General features: G+C 53.2%; 1 protein-coding gene and 1 long non-coding RNA gene across 24 annotated transcripts; one reads left to right on the forward strand and one right to left on the reverse strand.

The window, feature by feature from the left end:
• The first annotated feature begins 1,615 nt into the window (after positions 1-1,615).
• On the forward strand, positions 1,616-20,261 carry LOC136012875 (choline transporter-like protein 5-B). 23 transcript variants are annotated; one of them, XM_065675921.1, is made up of 10 exons: positions 6,740-6,961; positions 9,331-9,463; positions 10,015-10,126; positions 11,806-11,893; positions 12,781-15,077; positions 15,160-15,260; positions 15,369-15,500; positions 16,270-17,312; positions 19,206-19,884; positions 20,079-20,261. In XM_065675921.1, exons 1-4 carry the CDS (start codon positions 6,779-6,781, stop codon positions 11,882-11,884), a joined length of 507 nt encoding a protein of 168 aa, XP_065531993.1. In that variant the 5' UTR covers positions 6,740-6,778; the 3' UTR covers positions 11,885-11,893; positions 12,781-15,077; positions 15,160-15,260; positions 15,369-15,500; positions 16,270-17,312; positions 19,206-19,884; positions 20,079-20,261. The 23 variants fall into 23 exon arrangements, 6 of the variants coding, with proteins under 6 accessions (XP_065531993.1, XP_065531995.1, XP_065531994.1 ...); XM_065675923.1 differs by having other exon boundaries at positions 19,206-19,429; positions 19,534-20,261; XM_065675922.1 differs by having other exon boundaries at positions 16,270-16,579; positions 17,252-17,312; positions 19,206-20,261.
• On the reverse strand, positions 15,076-16,822 carry LOC136012877 (uncharacterized). Its single transcript, XR_010612016.1, has 2 exons — positions 16,666-16,822; positions 15,076-15,355 (listed from the first exon to the last, which is right to left on the reverse strand). It is a non-coding gene; the product is annotated as an uncharacterized LOC136012877 (long non-coding RNA).
• Positions 20,262-20,447: the final 186 nt, after the last annotated feature.

Raw genomic sequence — 20,447 nt, forward strand, 5'->3', positions numbered from 1 at the left:
AGAAGGAGGGAGGGAAAGAAGGAGCCATTTACGGCCATTTCTATCCCATTTTTGCCCTGTTCTCACCAGTTTAAGCCATTTTTTGGCTATTTCTCACCCATCTTAAACTTTTTTTTTCCCATTTCTAAACCATTTTTGGCCATCTCTAACCCAAATTTGGCCACTTCTAACACATTTTATGCCATTCTTTGCCACTTCTAACCGATTTCTGACCATTTCTAACCCGTTTTGAGCCATTTTTTGTAATTTCTAACCCATTTTAAGACATTTTGGCTTTTTTTTTAAACACATTTTTCCCATTTCTAGCCCATTTTAATGTTGGTTTGGGGGGGGGGTGTTTGTATTTCTGAAGTGGTTTTGGCCATTTCCAACCCATTTTTGCCAAATTCTGACCCATTTTAACGCTTTTATGCCCACTTCTAAGCCGTTTTGAGCTTTTATTTGCAATTTCTAAACTGTTTTCACCGTTTCTAACCCAGTTTTGGCCACTTCTAACCTGTTTAATGCCATTTTTTTCAATTTCTGCCTCTTTTTGGCCCGTTTCTGACTCTGTTTAAACCATTTTTTTCTTTTTCTAATGCATTTTTGCCCATTTGTCACCAGTTTTAAGCCAGTTTTGACCATTTCTTACCCATTCCTTGCCACTTCTAACATCATTTATGCCATTTTTAGCCCTTTGTAACCCTTTTGTGTCCGATTCTATCCTCTTTTAAGCCATTTGGCCCTTTCTAAACCATTTTTCTTCATTTCTAACCAATTTTTTGCCACTTCAAACACATTATTTCCCATTTCTTACCCATTTTAAGCCATTTTTTTTTCTGTTTCTAACCCGCTTTCCCCCATTTCTAACCTGTTTTAAGCCATTTATGTCTATTTCTAAACTGGGCACGGGTCGCTGCTGCCATCCTGTGGATAAAACGCGGTACTGCAGGTGTTGGAGATGGGGGGGCAGGTGAGTGGCTCAGTGCGGCGCTAGCTGCTGCCATCCTGTGGCCAAAACGCGGTACTGCAGGTGTTGGAGATGGGGGGGCAGGTGAGTGGCTCAGTGCGGCGCTAGCTGCTGCCATCCTGTGGCCAAAACGCGGTACTGCAGGTGTTTTAGACGGAGGGGGGGGTGGCCGTGAGTGGCCCCGTTAAGCATCGCCACCCCCAGGCTCCCATGGGCTGAGGCGCCTGTCAGTCACTTTCAGTCCCGCCCCGTTTCCGCTCCGCCCCCCCGCGGTACATTGGACCCCCCCGAATGGAATAAACCCCCATCACTGCAGCCGCCTGCTGGTGTTATTTGGGATGGAGGGACCCCAAACATTTGTGGGGGGGCTTTGGGGGTTCCCAAACGCTTGGGACCTGTTTTGGGGGGGGGGGGGAGGTCCAGAATTCGTCCCACTCCGGACCCGAACCCGCGTCTTAGCGGGTGAAACGTGCTTAGAGACGCGCTAAAGGGGGGTATATCCCATAATCCTCCTCACTAAAGGAGGGATATATCCCATGAGCCTTTGCGACAGGGGAGTATATCCCATAATCCTCTGCGGTAAGCAGAACATATAGTCCTTTTACCGCAGAGGATCATGGGATATACCCCTTAGTGCGGAGGTTCATGGGATATATTCCCCTAGCGGAGAGGATTATGGGATCTATTCCCACTTTTAGCGCGGAGCATTATGGGATTTATCCCCCTTCAGCGGGGACTAAAAACGGGAGTGTGGGGGGTGGGTGGTGTTGTTTGGGGTGCGGTGATTCGAGAGAGGAGCAGGTGAGTAGAGGATTGGGGGGGCAATCCTCTGAAGAAACGGGGTAACAGCTGATTTGGGGCTGATTCCCCCACAAAGACCTTCCCATGAAGGGCTGTGCTTGCGGAGCCGGAGTCTGTAACTCACTCTCCGTCTCGCCCCGTTTCCGCTCCGCCCCCCCTCGGCTCCCATTGGCTGAGGCGCCTGTCAGTCACTCTCCGTCCCGCCCCGTTTCCGCTCTGCCCCCCCATGGCACCCATTGGCTGAGGCGCCTGTCAGTCACTCTCCGTCCCGCCCCGTTTCCGCTCAGCCCCCCCACGGCTCCCATTGGCTGAGGCGCCTGTCAGTCACTCTCCGTCCCGCCCCGCTTCCGCGCCGCCCCCCCACGGCTGCCATTGGCTGAGGCGCCTGTCAGTCACTCTCCGTCCCGCCCCGCTTCCGCACCGCCCCCCCACGGCTCCCATTGGCTGAGGCGCCTGTCAGTCACTCTCCGTCCCGCCCCGCTTCCGCGCCGCCCCCCCACGGTTCCCATTAGCTGCGGCGCCTGTCAGTCACTCAGGAAAGCTTCGGCTCCGCTCGGGTCCCTGCGCGAGGCCCCGCCCCCCGCGGGCGGCCGCTACCGCCATCGGCTGTTTTCGGAAAGCTTCGGCTCCGCTCGGGTCCCTCCGCGAGGCCCTCCCCTCCACGGGCGACCGCTGCCGCCCTCGGCTCCCTTCGGAAAGCTTCGGCTCCGCTCGGGTCCCTGCGGGAGGCCCCGCTCCCTTCTGGAAAGCTTCGGCTCCGCTGGTGTCCGAGTGGCTCCGAGGTTGTCCCAGAGGAGCCGACACCTAACAGTGCCCGCTTGTCACCCTCCATTTCCTCCCATTACCCTCCATAACTGGGAACGGCTCGGCACGGCTCGGCACGGCACGGCTCGGCACGGCTCGGCACGGCTCGGCACGGCACGGCTCGGCACGGCACGGCTCGGCACGGCTCGGCTCGGCACGGCACGGCTCGGCTCGGCACGGCTCGGCTCGGCACGGCACGGCACGGCTCGGCACGGCACGGCTCGGCTCGGCACGGCTCGGCACGGCTCGGCTCGGCTCGGCACGGCTCGGCTCGGCTCCACCCTTGTCCTCTATTAACTCCCTATTACCTCCCCATTGCCTCCCCTTACCTCCCGCTCTCCCCTAAGGCCCCCCCCTTTGCCCTACATGGGATTCTGTGGGGGGATTTGAGGGTCTGGAGTCCCACTATGGGGATCTATGGGGGGATTTGGGGGTCTGGAGACCCTACATGGGGTTCTGGGGGGGGATTAGGGAGAATATGGGGTTCTGGAGTCCCTACATGGGGGTCTATATGGGGCTTTGGGGGTCTGGAGTACAATTATGGGGATCTATGGGGGGATTTGGGAGTCTGGAGACCCTACATGGGGGTATATAGTGTGATGGCGATCCTTCATGGGGTTCCATGGGGGAATATGGGAGGATACGGGGGTCTGGAGTCACATTATGGGTGTCGATGGGGGGGATTTGGGGGTCTGGAGTCCCTGCATGGGGGTCTGAGGGGGGATTAGGGGGCATATGGCAGTCTGGAGTCACTACATGGGGTTCTGTGCTGGTTTGGAGACCCTTCATGGGAGTCTGTGGGAGGATATGGTGTGTCTATTGGGGGATTAAGGGGGACATGGGCGGCTGGAGTTCCTACATGGGTGCCTATTGTGGTCTGGGGACCCTTCATGGGGTTCTGTGGGGGAATATGGGGGGAATTTGTGGCCCTGAATTCTCGCCATGGGGTTCTGTGGGAGAATACGGGGGGATTTGGGCATCTGGAGTCCCTCCATGGGGGTCTGAGGGGGGATTAGGGTGCATACGGCCGTCGGGAGTCACTACTTGGGGTTCTGTGGTGGTTTGGAGACCCTTTCTGGGGGTCTGTTGGGTGATTAAGTGGGACATGGGCGTCTGGAGTCCCTAGATGGGGGCCTATAGTGCTCTAGAGACCCTTCATGGAGTTCTGTGGGGGAATATGGGAGGATATGGGGGGATTTGGAGTCCCTACATGGAGGTCTATGGGGGAATATGAGGGGAATTTTAGGGTCTCGAGTCCTATTATGGAGGTCTATGGGGGACTATGGGAGTCTGGAGTGCCAACATGGCATTCATTGGGGGATATGGGGGGAGACAGGGTGTCTATGGGGCGATATGGATGGCTGGACTCCGTAAATGGGATTCTATGAGGTCTATGGGGGGGATATGAGGTGTTTAGAGGGGGATATGGGGGGAGTTGAGGGTCTGGAGGCCCATAATGGGGTCTGTCGGCATCTATGGGGGGATTAGGGAGATACGGGGGTCGATGGTGGGTCGGAGAAAACTCCAGGAACAAACTCGCCAACAAAGGGTTCAAGGTTCAAGCAGGTATTCTTTATTGCGGCGCCGGCAGACACGGGGGACAGCTCCTCCGAACCTGTGTCTCCGAACTGCTAAACAAGCCGTCCTTCTGTAGTCACTGAGCATACATATTCATTACGGACAGACATGCATATCATAGAATCATACAATAGTTACGGTTGGATGGAACCTTCAGATCATCCGGGTCCAAACCCCTGCCGTGGGCAGGGACACCTCACACTAAACCATCCCACCCAAGGCCTCATCCAGCCTGGCCTTGAACACCGCCAGGGATGGAGCACTCACAACCTCCCTGGGCAACCCATTCCAGTGCCTCAGCACCCTCACAGGAGAGAATTTCCTCCTTAGATCCTATGTAAACTTCCCCTGTTTCAGTTTGAACCCGTTACCCCTTGTCCTGTCAAGGGACAAGGGGGGGGTCTATGCAGGTCTATAGGGGTCTATGGGGGCCTGTGGGTGGTCTATAGTGGGTTTATGGGGGTCTGTTGGGGGTCTATGGGGCATCTGTTGGGGGTCTATAGGGGGTTTATGGGGGTCTGGGGGGGTCTATGGGGTCGGGGTGGGGTCTATAGGGGATTTATGGGGGTCTATGGGGGTCTACAGGCTATGGGGGTCTGGGGGGGGTCTATAGTGGGTTTGTGGGGGTCTATTGTGGGTCTATGGAGCACCTGTTGGGGGTCTATAGGGGGTTTATGGGGGTCTGGGGGGATCTGTGGGGGGTCTATAGGGGTTTATGGGGGTCTATAGGAGTCTGGGGGGGGTCTATAGTGGGTTTATGGGGTTCTATTGGGGGTCTATGGGGCATCTGTTGGGGTCTATGGGGGGTTTATGGTGGTCTGGGGGGTCTATTGGGGTTTATGGGCGTCTATGGGGGGTCTATAGGGGATTTATGGGGGTCTGGGGGGGTCTATAGATGATTTATGGGCGTCTATGGGGGGTCTATAGGGGGTTTATGGGGGTCTGGTGGGTCTATAGGGTGTCTATGGGGGTTTATGGGCGTCTGGTGGGGTCCTATAGTTGGTTTGTGGGGGTCTATTGTGGGTCTGTGGGGCATCTATTGGGGTTTATGGGGGTCTGGGGGGGTCCATGGGGGTCTATAGGCTGTCTATGGCACTTTGTGGGGGGCTATGGGGGTCTGGGGGGGGTCTGTAGTGGGTTTATGGGGTCTATTGGGGGTCTATGGGGCATCTGTTTGGGTCTATGGGGTGTTTATGGGGGTCTGTGGAGGGTCTATAGGGGGTTTATGGGGGTCTGGGGGGGTCTATGGGGGTCTGGGGGGGGTCTATAGGGGATTTATAGGTGTCCATGGGGGGTCTATAGGGAGCTTATGAGGGTCTGTGGGGGTCTCTATGGGTTTATGGGGGTCTGTAGGAGTCTATGGGGGGGACTCAGTCCCGCCCAGTTTCCGCTCTCCCCCCTCCCACGGCGCCCATTGGCTGAGGCGCCTGTCAGTCACTCTGCGTCCCGCCCCGTTTCCGCTCTGCCCCCCCCACGGCTCCCATTGGCTGAGGCGCCTGTCAGTCACGCTCAGTCCCGCCCCGTTTCCGCCCCGCCCCCCCACGGCTCCCATTGGCAGAGGCGCCTGTCAGTCACTCTTAGACCCGCCCTATTTCCTCCCCGTTTCCGCTCTGCCCCCCCCCACGGCACCCATTGGCTGAGGCGCCTGTCAGTCACACTGCGTCCCGCCCCGTTTCCGCTCTGCCCCCTTACGGCTCCCATTGGCTGAGGCGCCTGTCAGTCACTCTCAGTCCCGCCCCGTTTCCGCTCCGCCCCCCCCCGGTACATTGGATCCCACCGAATGGAATAAACCCCCATCACTGCAGCCGCCTCCTGGTGTTATTTGGGATGGAGGGACCCCAAACATTTGTGGGGGGGCTTTGGGGGTTCCCAAATGCTTGGGACCTGTTTGGGGGGGGGGGGGGGGGGGGGGAGGTCCAGAATTCGTCCCACTCTGGACCCGAACCCGCGTCTTAGCGGTTGCCACGTGCTTAGAGACGCGCTAAAGGGGGGTATATCCCATAATCCTCCTCACTAAAGGAGGGATATATCCCATGAGCCTTTGCGACATATAGTCCCTTTACCCCAGAGGATCATGGGATATACCCCCTAGTGCGGAGGTTCATGGGATATATTCCCCTAGCGGAGAGGATTATGGGATCTATTCCCCCTTTTAGCGCGGAGCATTATGGGATTTATCCCCCTTCAGCGGGGACTAAAAACGGGAGTGTGGGGGTGGGTGGTGTTGTTTGGGGTGCGGTGGTTCGAGAGAGGAGCAGGTGAGTAGAGGATTGGGGGGGCAATCCTCTGAAGAAAGGGGGTAACAGCTGATTTGGGGCTGATTCCCCCACAAAGACCTTCCCATGAAGGGCTGTGCTTGCGGAGCCGGAGCCGCTGTGGTGGCCCCAAAGTACTCCAACCCCCTTCGTTCTGGGTCTGCAAGGGTTGGGGCGGGGGGGATGCCGGGAGGGGAAATCCCCGCAAAAATCGGTCCAGCGGGGGTATGGGGGAGGTGCCGTGTGGCGCCCGGCGCTCTCGCTGCTGCCATCCTGTGCCCGGAGTTCGGTACTGCAGCCCCGCCTCCGCGAATGAGCGCCCGCGGTCCTCCCCGCTGCTGCCCCCGGAAGTGGCCGGGGTCACGTGGTGGCTGCTGGCTTCCGGTGAACAATGGCTGCGGGGGACCCGCGTTGGGGTGCGGGTGGGCTCGAGGGGTGCTCGTGGCCGCAGCCCGGCGTTCGCGCGCCGGCCCCGGTCCCTCCGCGCGTCGTTTCGGTGTCGCAGGCGCAGCTGCCGGGAGCAGCATGGCGGCGGGCAAGGCCCGGGTCCGGGTCCCGGCAGCGGCGGCAGCAGGTGAGATCCGAGCCCACTGGGAGGCCGGGGTTATCGGGGAGGCGGGCCCGCTCGGGCGGGCGCAGAGGGGCGTCTCCTGCCCTCTGGCCGCCCGGCGCGGAAAGCTTCACAGCGCCCAGTGCGGCAGGGTTGCGGCTGCTGGGGATGAGCCGGGTGAGGAGCCCCCGGCGCGCTTGATTCTGCCTTCGTCTCCGTTGATGAATCGCAGGCGCCTCGGAAGCTCCTGACCGGCATCCTGCGCCCTGCCGCTGTGCTTGTCTCTCCCCTTTTGCCCTGGTTTCAGCTGCAGCAGAGTTAATTCTCTTCCTAGGATCTGGTGCAGGGCTGAGTTTTGCCTTTCCTCTGAGAATAACGCTGGTAACGCACTGACGTTTCCGTGGTTGCTCGGTTCCTCGTGCTCTGCCAGTGAGGAGGGGCACAAGAAGCCGGGAGGGAGCAGAGGCAGGACGCCGGACCTGGGCTAGCCAAAGGCGTATTCCATACGTACCGCAGCACGTCGTGCTCGGTACTGGGGGGAAGTAAATAAACGGGGGGGGAGGGGGGCGGGTGACCCGGAGGGCCCTTAATTCACACCGTACCTTCATTGGTAGGGAAAGGGGGGAAGATGGAAATAGCCATTTAGAAAGTAGCCAAGGAATCCCCTGTTTATTTCCTCGGATCTAAGCTTGCAGTTAGTTTGGAAATGAGGCTGTTCACTGTAGCATTAAGATGCTGAAAGATCTGGAGACTGAAATTCTCTCTCCATGGAACGAGTGAGGTCTGCAGCAGCAGCAGCAGCAGCAGCAGCAGGGGCAGGGCTCATTGTGCTCCTTTTGTTCTACAAATAGACTGTGTTGTGCCCTGGGGGACCCCAGCCAGCTCATCACAGCCTTTCTGTTGACTTCAGTTGCTGCTGCTGCTCTTCTGGTTTCCCCCGCTTTGGACACCAGCCTTGCTGCAGTAAAGTCATCAGGTTTCTTCATAAATGCTTAGTATTCCAGATGCAGAGACAGCGTTGTGAGGGAGCCGATCCCGATCTCAGTCTGTGTTGCAGGGTGCTTGTAGCAGGAGACGCATCGAGCTACCAGACTGGGTGGCTTTAGGGCTTCTCTGTTTATGCTGAATGATTTAAAGTCTCAACCTGTTGAGAACAGGCAGAATCTTTATGTGGTCTGCTGCTGATTTGCCCTGGCCGTTGAGCTGAAGGCCTTAGATGTGGCAGCAGTTGGTCTAAGGGTTGCTCACGGAATTTTCTTCCATCTAAAAAGTATGCCGTCTGAAGATGAAACGGAGTTTGTCTCGTTAAAGCTTTACAAACGCCCTTTGAATCCTCGTGCTTTTAATGTATGAGACAGCTGTGGATGGCCCAGTGCGCAGCCTGTGCATCCTGCACCCTACAGGACAGAGTATGTCTGACCTGGCTGGTCGCTGCGTGCGGCTGAAAATGAGCGTTCCAGGACTTGTTTCTGGGAAAGTCTCTTGTTTCTAGACTGTCCTGGTGCTCTGTGGACAGGCTTCTGGCCATGCGTTGCCTGTGCAGGTGTCCAGTAGGCCCCTTTCTTTACTTATGTCCTTTTAGGTTTCGATTTCAGAACTCTCTGGCAGACATTTGGTACCCCAGCTTACTGTTTAACTGCAACAGCAGTTTGCAGTGGCTTAATTTCATAGGTTGTATAAAGATAGCATTCTTTTTAACTGCAGAGCGTGTCTGTCTGTCCTGGGTTCAGCAGTAGCAGTCATTTTTTGCTGCTTCTTAGTAGCTGGTGCAGCGCTGTGTTTTTGACTTTTGGCCTGGGCACAGCACTGATAACACCGATGTCTTTAGTTACGGCTCAGATGTTTAGTCTGAGCAAGGACTTTCTGAGCCTCATGCTTTGCCAGGCAGGAGGGGAAGCCAGGAGGAAGCAGAGACAGGACACCTGACCCAAACCAACCAAAGAAGTATTCCATACCACAGCAAGTCATGCCCAGGATGTACCTGAGAGTTACCCAGTAGGGCTAGTTCACTGCGTGGTTGGACAAGGTATCGGTAGGTGTTTGGTCAGGCTGGATGAGGTGAGTTTTCGATTGGCGAGTGGTGAGGTGTTGTATACTCTTCCCTTGTTATTTCCTTTGTCATTATTGTTGGTGGTAGCAGTAGTGATCTGTGTTATACCTTAGTTACTAAACTGTTCTTATCTCAACCCGTGAGAGTTATATTCTTTCGATTCTCCTTCCCGTCCCTCTGGGAGCAGGGGGAAGAAAAGGGAGGAAGTGAGAGAGAGACTGCATGGCTGATTTATGGCTGACTGGGTTTAAACCACGACACTGTCGCCCAAAGATGGCGTTGTCTTTAAGCACAGAGTGTGCATGTTGAAGTTATGGTATTTCAAACCCTTCTTTTCTTGCAGCTTTGTGTCTCAGAGAGCCCAGGCAGGTTTGTGACCTACGCTGACGTTCAGGCTTCCTACAGATACAAACCCAATCAATGGAGTTACTTCAAGCAGTTCTGCAAGCCTTACGTTAACAGTCCTCACAAGGTCCGTACGTATCAGGAGGTGATGGAGTACTTCCATGTGGTTGTGGTACTGTGGCAAGTATCCTTTAGTACTTAAGTTCTCCACAGTGGTAGAGCAGAGCGTGTCAAGCCGGTTCTTAAGGCTCCTGAGTTATGTGCTTAATGAGTTATGTGCTGAGTTACGTATTGCTTAATTTTGGGCACGGAAAGTAAGTGATTACATCAATTGGATGCTGTAGCTGGGAGAGCTAGTGCCTAGGTTTAAACATGGTTAAGCGAGAAGGGCTTAAATGGCAGCGAAATTTAGTAAGAATCCATCTGTGCTGGTACTTGGCACCAGATGTAGCAACCTGAACTATCTAATCACGGTGTGCTTAGTCGGCATTCACTTGCACTGATCTTGCTTTTCTATAGGTGTGATGTCATAGCTGACTAGTCTCGCAGTAATGCGTGTTTGGGTTTCGCTTACTTGACGTGCTGAGGGCAAAACACTTCACTTGTCAAGGTTTAAAACAACCCCAGCCTTGTCTTTGCACTCTTCAGAAACACTCACTTGATCTTGATTGTTTTTTAACAGGCATGTGGCATTGTTACAACCATATTAAAGGAATACCCGGGTCTGACCTCACTGTTTCTCGTACTGGGTTCCAGAGAGACTTCAGGGTGTACCTGCAGCTCAGGCAAACATGGTTAGCGTTTAGTGAGTGCCCTTTAAACTTGGTATCTGTTAATAGATATTCAGGAGATTCAGTCACGATCCTGTTACAGTTTCTGCCTTGGTAAATCTTCTCTGCATATGGCGCTCATAGAAGTAAGCAAAATTCTCCTTATACTTTTTCTGCAAGGCTACTAGTGTGTGTGTAAGGGGACATAATGCAGTCGCAGTAGTGATGAGAGTGAAAAACGCTTGTGTTCCTGGAAATCTGCTTGCTCTGTGTTCAGCCTTCACAATGGGGAAGCGGAAGGCGATAACTAAGTCCTGATGAAGATAAGGAGAGGCATTTTTCTCTCTGTCTGTGTATGCCCCCTCCTTGAGGGCCCCAGAACTGAGATGAAAAACTCTGTGCATCTTTTGTAGACCTGTTTACATTCAGGTCACTGAATTTTCTTGAATGCTGACCTGAGGCTGTGGAATGAACCACGACAAATGTCATCACTTGTGGTTTTCACAAGAGCTTCACTGCTTTCTCTTAAAAGGGCAGCATATTTAAAACAATCCCACTGGCACACGACAGCCTGCAGCGTGTCATCTCTGACTATCTGGGTCTGGATTCTGAGACTGTGTCAGATCTGTGGTACCTGAAGCTAATTCCCCTGTCCCTGTGCAAACCTCCAGACACCCCACAGCCGAGGGAAACTGTCCCTTTGTCTTCCACCGCCTCCCCAAAACTTCTTGGTTTCAGCTGGAGGAGCTGGAGGGCCTGCTGTCTCTAACCGTCCACCACTGCCGGGCTGGTTTAAATGTTGTCTAACCTCTGAGGCACCCGGAATTAATGAGTGTGTCTCAGGGTCAGAGGAGGTGTGCTTCAGGCGTTTAAGGCTCTGCCTTCTGGAGGTGGAGTCCAGAGAATTCTTTTACTTCCTATTGCAGCGGTAGGATTTGAACTGACACCAATAGAAATCAGACAGAAGCTGACTCTTTAAACAAGATCTGGGTTATGAATCAAACGCTGTGCACAACTAAGAGAGGAAATGTTCTGGGACACTGTGCTCTCAGCTCTTTAACCTTAGAGCAAGTTTGTGTGATTCTAGCAGCACAAGTGGAAGGTGAAAATAGATGCAGAAACTTCAGTCAGCTTCAGTGTAATCATCAAGTCATTTCTGTACTGTTTTACTTAATAAATATAGCACATACACTCACTAGACTAGGATTTGTTGGTGGAAAAGTGCTCATTTTTTGCCTTTGAGCACTTAGTTTGTTCATTTTTTGTAGTTTCCCCTCATATCCTTCTGCTGATTGTGGTTTTTTTTTTTTTATACAAGAAAAATACTTTCAAATATACTGTGTTCATTTAAGGCGGGGGGGGGCGGGGCGCGGCGGGGGGAGGGATTGAAAGCAGATTACTCCCTGCCTAACTGAGGTCAGGTTTGTTCCCTGATCTCAGCAGTGGCTACAGCTGGTTGAAAGTCAGGAGTTCTCCCATAAATCATTGCTCTCTATAAAGGGAAACCCGGCAACAGAAAGTAGCAAGAAAATGTGTTTGGGGGAGCAAAAAAAGGGTTTGAAAAATAATGTTATTTTCTTCAGATGCTTTTTTTGCTGTTATCTGTAGGCAAGAGTAAGCTTCCCTGAAGCAGTCCTTTCTGGGTTATTGTCTGGAAGTCGAGGTAGGGGAGGTTGTATCTTATTTCATGTTAAATATTTCAGGGCCTGGCTAAAGAGCGTTCTGAATTCCACTGCTAATTCTGATACTACGAAATATCCATTACCCTGGAGCTTTGCCTAGCGAAAGGAGGTAGGTCATTGTACCTAATGTTGTATCGTAGAATCATAGGGAAGCATTTGGCTAACCGATGTCTCAATGTATTTTAAAACATTATTCTGCCAAAATCACAAGTGCTGTATAAAGAAAAGGGTAGAGATATTATCCAGCTGCAGTTGACGCAGGTGACAGACCTGGAGGTTACTGCTCATTGTTGACTGTTCTAGTTGGTTATTTTATCTATCATGGAAAATAATCTAGTAAACCTGTACAAGCAGGATACCTGCTTAACAGTAAAAGTAACGATGTATTTTTACTATTAAAAGAGAATCACTTAAGACAAACACTGTGAGATTCTGCTCTGTCACACTGAAATTTAATGAGGAGAGCTTGCCCCGGTGTGCTCATTTGTGCATTGCAAGAAAATTAACAGTGGTCAGAGCACTAGTTTTTTAAGTATTACTTAAAGAGCCTCCCTTGCAAGTGTTGTCCCTTCATCTGGTGTTTCTAGCATTTGAGCAGCACCTTCAATGCAGCCTCAGGCCTAGACAACATGAGGGAGTGTTGAGAGGAACAAGAGCCCCTAGTCAAATGTGGGTGGGAGCCAGGTTTAGAGCTGGGGTGACAGTGCAGAGAAAGGTGCAGCAGCAGAGGCTGCATTGGTGCTGGCAGCATGTGAATCCACGCATTAACCCAGCTTGCTGCAGTGGTTTTGGCTGAGGAGAGCAGCCAGGGTAAAATGCTACCTTCACAGTCTTTATCTGCAGTAACTCCAATGTTCTGGTATCTCAGCCTGTATAGCCCAAATGATTGACAATAACAGGAAAGTGCAGTTTCTGTGAAGCTCTTCTCGAGGTCCAGCAGTTTGCCAGGCCTTCCCAAAACTACTTGATTTTTTTTTTTTTTTTTCCTGTGTGCAGGATGTTTCTCATCACAGCCCAGAGCCTTTCCAGGAGTCAAACACATCAGTTTCCCTCTCTTCCCCCAACAAAGGGGAAGTTTGTGGCCGGTTGTGATGATAGCACATGGAGAGGTGTTTCCCTGAAACAGGATGAAATGGCTGCATCCTTCCAGGAGGCTGTCTCCAAAAGGAGAATTGCCCTGTGCGCTGGAGAGCTGCCCCTACAGTGAGTGCCCATCCCCAGAGAGGGATGGGGAGCGGGGGACTTGACACCTGCCTGCCTATCACCAGGGATGGAAAAATGTCGTGGTATGGTTTGGGTTGGAAGGGACCTTAAAGCTCATCCAGTTCCAACCCCCTGCCTTGGGCAGGGACACCTTCCACTAGAGCAGGTTGCTCCAAGCCCCTCTGTCCAACCTGGCCTTGAACACTGCCAGGGATGGGGCAGCCACAGCTTCTCTGGGTGCCAGTGCTTCAGCACCCTCCCAGGGAAGAATTTCTTCCTAATGTCTAATCTCAGTGTCCCCTTGGCCGGTTTAAAGCCAATTCCCCTTGTCCTGTCCCTGCAGGTCCTTGTCCCAAGCCCCACTCCAGGTTTCTTGTAGCCCTTTAGGCACTGGAGCTGCTCTAAGGTCTCCCCTTAAGGAGCCTTCTCTTCTCCAGGCTGACCCAATCCAGCTTTCTCAGCCTGGCTCCAGAGCAGAGCTGCTCCAGCCCTCGCAGCCTCGCCATGACTGTGAGAATTGTTCTTATGAGCCCTCTGCAGCTGAATGGGAATTCCACGGAAAAAAAGATATTTCTTGTTTAAATAACTCCCTGCTTCCTATCCCGCCCCCATGGAAGTGACCAGAGTAAGAACATGAATACTAGTTATTTCAGTGGAGCTGAAGGCATTTCAAAAGTACCGGAACTGACACCCGTGGTTAGTTTGCCTCGCTTGTGTTTCTTTCCTCCTTCCCTTTCATTTAACCCTAGTTTGTGTTTCCTTCCTCCTCCATCCCCCTTGTGCGGCTTTGAGTTGAGCTGAGGTCTGGTTTCACTCTAGTGGTTGGGCACTTTCTGTGCAGCCCTGAAGTCGAGCAGAGCTGGGGCCTTTTGAGGTTCCAGAGCTGTCTCAACAACAGGGGAAAATGCTTGTGCCTCTGTTTTGGGCCAGCCTCGGATCCTGCAGTTAGGAGTTATGTGAGCTGTTACAGCCAGGTGATAATGGCAAAGGGATGCCTAAACCCAGCTCTTATCCCTTCCCCTTATAGTGGTGCTCAGGAGAAGGCAGCCAGCCAGCATCCTTGCTGCTCAGAATGCTTTTGGAGATGTGCCTCAAAAGGGCAGCTGTCCTCTTCTTCATTCCTGAGCTGTCTCTGCCTCATTTCTCATTAGTGATCAGAGCAATCTTGTAGCTGCTACTGAATGATGTCCTTGGTGGTAGCATTTAGCGGTCTGCAGCAAGAACCAGAGGCAGGGGTCTGCACGCTGCCTTTCAAGGGTTGTGAAAGCTGGTTTGCGTCTCAGAAGCGTTACAGCTTCTGCCACAGTTCCAGGCTCACCAGTGCCGTGGCAGGAAGTGTGATCAGCAGCCATGTGAAATAAAGAGGTGAGGTGTGGCCGGTTCTAGTGAGTGATTTGATTACCCTGGCTCTAAGGTCAGTATTGCTGTTTGCCCTCCTGTTTTGGAGGAGTTAATGCAGGAGTATATTCCAGGTGCAGTCGTTCATGGACAGAAAAGACCTGGGAGGTCTGAGATGTCTTAGGTTTTTCCCTGCAAGGGAAACATGGCTCCATGGGTGCAGGTTCCTGGGGCTCGAAAGCATCCTGAGCAAGCAAACCATAGGACAGTGCTGCAGCATCAATGTGCATCTGCAGCTCTTGGCTAGCTTTGAAAACAATGCTGCTGCAGGAATCATGCCAGGAGACCTCTTCGGAGGTGAGGGAATGTGCTACAGCCAACACCTGCAGCAGCTCTGTGATTTGGACACAAAGAGGAAGTTAAGAGCCCAGAAGATAACAAGAATCGACCGCAACAGGCAGCAGGGAGAACTAGCAAAGGCTGGAACAAGCCTTAAGTGTACAAAACATGTCTAATGGGGCCAGTATGAAAATGAGCCTTTGAAAGTACACCAGCTCCAGCCCTCTCTGTTTCTCCCCCACAGCTGGGGAGAGGCAGTGCCTTGCAGAGCTCAAATAACCAGGTCAGCAAATAGCCAGGAGAAATTATGTGCTCACTTGCTGCCCTTGGAAAGAGTAAATGTTCCTGCTCACCAGCTGTGGTGTGTTGTGCAGGCACCATGAGCCCTTCTAAGCAGTGCTCCCAAACAAATGGTATCTCAACAGCAGGTTTTATTTGCCATCCTAGGAGGCCTATCCAGGAGGCCACAGACACAAACGCATTACTGTTTTTCAGTATTTCAGAGTAGACGACTTCAGTGGAGCTCATTGGAAGTCGGGCAGGGTGCCCCATGTCAACAGGCAGAAACCAGGAACGTGACAGGGGTTGCAGAACAAGTAAGTAGTTTGCTTTCTGGGTTAACGGTAGGAGAACGGGTTGATACGGCTCAAGCTTCATCTCTCTTCAAAGTAGGGAACATTTTCATGGTAATCTGTTTGGAACAGGCATTCATTATAACCAGTGAGATGCAGAAGCCCAGAAGGGGATCCTGCAGGAGAGAGCGTTTTTGAAGGCCCTCTGTGCTGTTTCTGAAAGCAGAAGGTGTCTTCCTTGCTGAACACCTCTCGCCTGGACACGTAAGTGATGCCCGTCGTGAGCGTTGACAGCACACCGTAAAGGCGAACGGGCTAACGGGGACCCTAAGCCTTTTGCTTTCCAGGGGTAGTTAATAGCAGTGTACTTGCTGACAGCTGCAAGGGCGACAAGGCTCACGCAGCCGCCTGAAGCAGCGGGCGATTTTTCAGTTCAGGCACAGTTTGTGTCTGGTTTCTTTCGCTCTCTTTGAAAACGTACTTTAAAAGGCAGAATGAGGACCTTCATTCACTGTGAGGGAAGGGACCTGGACTGAGCAGAGGGAGGAGAAGAAGAAGAAAACAGGGCGGGAAGCATGGTGTACAGCGTGGCATTTTCTGCATCAGCTGCCCTCAAACCTGCCACATGTGTGGCAACAGCCGTGGTTTTCCCTCTCAAAGGGATGGGTAGCTGTCAGCAAAGATGTAGTATGTATGCTGCACAGGTAGGAGACTAGACTTGGGCAGGGCAGTACTTCCCGGGGGTGTTAATGCAACCGTGGGCGCTGCTGGCCAGGCCCTGGGCAGCGAGCTGACCTGGCAGGGAAGCACAGCCAGAAAGAGTGAGCGGACACACTGCCTCTGGGGACGAAGAGCTCTGGGTGAGGGCCGCAGCGCTTAGGTGAGGGCCTTTTCCTCGCTGATTCCAAACAGCATAAAGAAATCTGGAAGCTGCCTGCTCTGCCCTTGCTGCTGTTGTTCACAGCTCTCAAATACAGTGACCTAAGGCACAGCACTTTGTTCTTTTCTTTTCTTGAAACCTGTGTTCTTTCAGGCTCACCTGTCACCGCATCCCTTGAGAGCGGTAATGTCACCACCCTAACCACGGAACTGCTTCGGGAGACCCTGGGAGTGGATGCAAGGGCTCATTTGGTCAGAAAAGGGGTGTTTTTTGAGTCACTTGTTTCCCGTGTTAGAACGGGTTTAGCTTCCGATTCCCAGCTACTGTTAGGAAATAACGCGCTGTGATCTTGCAGGTAAAGTGCCCAGAGAATACGCTGGAGTAAGCACAGAAACTGCAAGAGATGACGACCTCCTGCATGGATGTCTGCATCGCAGGGGCTGCGCTGCCACGCAGAAACCAGGTACCTGATGGCTCCCTCCCGCCCCAGCAGGACCCTGAGCAGCAGTTCACAGAGAGCAAGAGAGAATGAACCCCAAGTGGTATTACCTGTAGGTTTAGGGCCACAGAGTCGGCAGCAGGTGTCAGCAGAGGCAGGACGTGTGGGGGCCGTGCAGCCCGGCATCCCGGCCGGGAGGAGCAGGGCCAGCCTGTGGGGCTGCAGGATGGGCACAGGCTACGTGTACAGGGCTGGTGCCCAGCGCCACCAGCTTGCTGGTACTTAAGGGTTTCTCTGGCACCTCCTCCTCCTGCGTAGCAGATTTTATCCCCGTTTGGTCTTCAGTGTCGATCTGCCGGCTAAATAAATGGCGGCAGAACTTTCCACTCGGCACTTCCCAAACCGGTGTTTGGTGGCGAGCAGTGGTGCTCAGCAGCTGTGCTGAAACCTAAGCTAAGCGAGGTGGAAGATGTGATAGCTGGTATTAGACGCACCAGCCTGTCAGCCTCGTCAGTGTTGGTGCTGTGGTGGACTCACGTCAGCGGTTTCTTGAGCTGAAGAAAAACCCGGTTCTTGTTGTTCGGTAAATAAAAGAACCCTTCTGTTTCAGAGCAGCGTGCTCTCGCGTGGACACTGTGCGTGCCGGAACAGACCCTTTCGGGAGCTCCAGAAGATTTTTTTACCTCTTTCTTTCAGCTGCAAGACCAGAAAGAAAAGAGAAGTTTCTGCTAATGGGAAGCAACAGAGGAGAGCGGAGGTATGTCTGGTAATTGTAGCAGATGCTCCTCGGACGTTGCCAAGAGAGGAAATGCATTTACCCTCTGCTTTCACCAATTGGTCTGTGGTTTGCCTGTAGTTATCCTCCCCGCTTCTGCATTTTACAGAATCCTGGAATGGTTCATGTTGGAAGGGACCTTAAAGCTCATCCAGTTCCAACCCCTGCCCACGGGCGGGCAGGGACACCTCACACTAGAGCAGCTTGCTCCAAGCCCCTGTGTCCTACCTGGCCTAGAACACTGCCGGGGACGGGGCAGCCACAGCTTCTCTGGGCACCCCGTGCCAGCGCCTCAGCACCCTCACAGGGAAGAGCTTCTGCCTGAGAGCCCGTCTCAGTCTCCCCTCGGGCAGGTTCAAGCCATTCCCCCTTGGCCTGTCCCTACACGCCCTTGTCCAAAGCCCCTCTCCAGGTTTCTTGTGGCCCCTGTAGGCACTGGAGCTGCTCTAAGGTTTCCCCCCCTTAAGGAACCTGTTATTCTCCAGGCCGAACAAGCCCATCTCTCTCAGCCTGGCTGCGGAGCAGAGGTGCTCCAGGCCTCTCAGCATCTCCATGGTTTCCTCTGGCTCACTTGCGCGGCTCCACGTCCCTCTGGAGTTGGGGCCCAAGATCTGGATGCAGGACTTTGTTTCCTCTTACATTGGCACAAATGCAGAGTGTCCCTTCAACAGCTGGACAGATCTAGATCCTCCTATAGGAACACCTGGGGCCGGTAAATCGGGGCAAAACCACGTCCTCTGCTTGAACAAGGAGGGAATTATTTTGTTCAACTTGCTTGCGTGCTTAATTCAAGAAGTTTTTTTCCCTTCCAGTCAAGTACATTCATGTAATTGAAAGCATTGTCACAGGAAATCTCAGCTTGATTTGCTCTCCTGATTTGAGACCATTGCATTGCTTTTTGCCTAAGCAGCAATCGGTTTGCTTGCAGGCTGTTTTGCAGCAGCTCTGCGGGGAATTACCACTGTTTTTCTCATCATCCTGTTGGATGTTGTAACAATGCAGCTCCCCAGTTTCCTCTTGACGTTCGGGTACTGCCAGCAGAGTTTACAGCTCTTGGTATTGTCTTTGTTGAATTAGTACCCATGCAGTCTTTCCAACCCGATGGGAGTCCACCAGAGTACTCCCAGTGTGCTGTCCTTGTTTACGGTGTCTTCCGTCTAGGTGATGTGCGCGACAGCTTGACAAAGCGTTGCTATCCTGACCCGCTTGTGTGGGCGGAGACTCGTGGGGCAGTTTCAGGGCTCAGAGTTGATTTTCCTGAGGGGGATCCCAGCTCTGCAGCAGAGGAGCTGCACTGCTGAGGGGAAGGCAAGGGCCCGAGGGAGGGAGAGCGAGCCGGGCACTGCAGGTCAGTCCCATTATTTTTCTGTAATGAGGGTGGTAAAGCACTGGCACAGGTTGCCCGGAGAGGTGGTGGATGCACCATCCCTGGAGACATCCGAGGCCAGGCTGGATGTGGTTCTGAGCCCCCCGATGTAGTTGGAGATGTCCCTGCTCGTTGCAGGGGAGGGGTTGGACGAGGTGACCTTTAAAGGTTCCTTCCAGCCAAAACCGTTCTGTGATCCTATGGTTAGAACCCCAGGGCATGCAGGTGTTTCCCTGCAGCTGCTGAGGGTCTCTTTAAAACCCCAAAGCCACAGCTACCCTTCTTTCTTACGGAGGGGCTTCTCCTCCTCACGCTCTTTGGCGTGTCTGGTGCGATTGCGCCCTTGCTGAAGCTCGTCTTTGGTACCTTGAGCTAAAGTGCTTTGCTGGCATGACGTTCGGTTCATCTGGAGGAACATAGTGTAATGCAGCCAGGGAGGGGAAACGGGCTTGTTTGAAATACTGAGGTCTGCTCAGCGTGTGGTTCTCATTAAATGTTTGCTACCACAGGTACCGGTACCAGCGGGAGTAACACCCAGCTCTGGGCAAATTCGCTTGCATTTCAGCCTATTTGAACTGGTCACTTACCAGCATAGCGAGTGTCACGTCCTGAAAGCAAGGCTCCTCCGGTGCAGCTGATGGACCCCTGAGCCCAGCAGGAGGCCTGAGGCTGCTTTGCCATCTGCCTATAGGAACAATGGCACTTGAACCGCAGCAGGGTGTAGAGCTTTCGTGTGCGTAGCCCCAAATGTATCTACCTTTCCTAGCCTGCCAGGCACGCAGCATCAGTGCGGGTTTCTAGTTCCCTGAAGGGTATTATCTGCCAAACATTTTACAGTGACAGGACTTCCGCTGTACCACAGCTGACGGGGGGCTCACAGACCAGAGCACACGCAGCCTAGTCCACAGATTCGCTTTCCCGGCAGCCCCGGGCACCACTCGCAGGGACAGAGATGTGTATTTAGCCCCCGATTTCAAGGAGGTGCCGTAACAGCGCGGTGCCTGCAGGCAGACAGCACATTTCCAAGGGACCCCTCTCTACTGCTGCCTTTGCCGCAGCCTGGTGATCACAGAGCCCCGCAGGTGATGCGGGCTGCCCGGTGCGCGGTGTGCTCACGAACCCAGCCGTATAGGGACAGGGTCCTCGGGTGCCGCAGTGAAGCACGGCAAAGTGGCACGGGAGGAAGAGGTAAGGCCACTGGGGATGTGAATGGAAAACTCTTGTTACTGCTACTCGGTGCACACGCAGCAAGCGCTCTGCCTCTGCGTTCCGTGCACGCAGCAGCGTCCCCTCCTGTTCGGGGGCTGGTGCCAGAGCTTATCTGCTCCGTTGGTGGCATTCGTGTTGCCGCGCAGCTAGACATTGATGGGTGGCTATAACAGGTCGCTGCTCAGCTGCTCGCCTTAGAGAAAGGATTCCCTTTGTGCAGCTGCCTCTCACAGCTGGATGACTGCTGCAAAGGTTTGGAGCTCCACGACAGACAAGACTATTTATATTTAAAGATTCCTGCTTTTAATGAAGTCAGATAGTTGTCCTGAAAAAATAAAGACCTTACCAAGCCAGGAGCACATTGCTTTTGTCTTCTCTAATACTCTCTTACAGTCTCTTCCCTTCCCGTCTGTCTTCCCTTCCCTTCCCGTCTCTTGTACTCTTTTCTCTCCTGTTCTCCTCTATTCTCATAGTCTCTTCCATTTTCTTATAGTCTCTTCCCTTCCCTTCTGGTTCTGTTTTCTCAGATTCTTTTATATTCT

The sequence above is a fragment of the Lathamus discolor genome, chromosome 4 (assembly GCF_037157495.1).
Source record: "Lathamus discolor isolate bLatDis1 chromosome 4, bLatDis1.hap1, whole genome shotgun sequence".
Lineage (NCBI taxonomy): Eukaryota > Metazoa > Chordata > Aves > Psittaciformes > Psittacidae > Lathamus > Lathamus discolor.

Coding starts and splice junctions, on each gene's coding strand:
- LOC136012875 (XM_065675920.1), top strand. CDS start 6,779: ATGGCTGCGGGGGACCCGCGTTGGGGTGCGGGTGGGCTCGAGGGGTGC. Junction 9,464..10,014: donor TAACAGTCCTCACAAGGTCC/GTACGTATCAGG, acceptor GTTTTTTAACAG/GCATGTGGCATTGTTACAAC. Junction 10,127..11,805: donor CTGCAGCTCAGGCAAACATG/GTTAGCGTTTAG, acceptor TAAATATTTCAG/GGCCTGGCTAAAGAGCGTTC.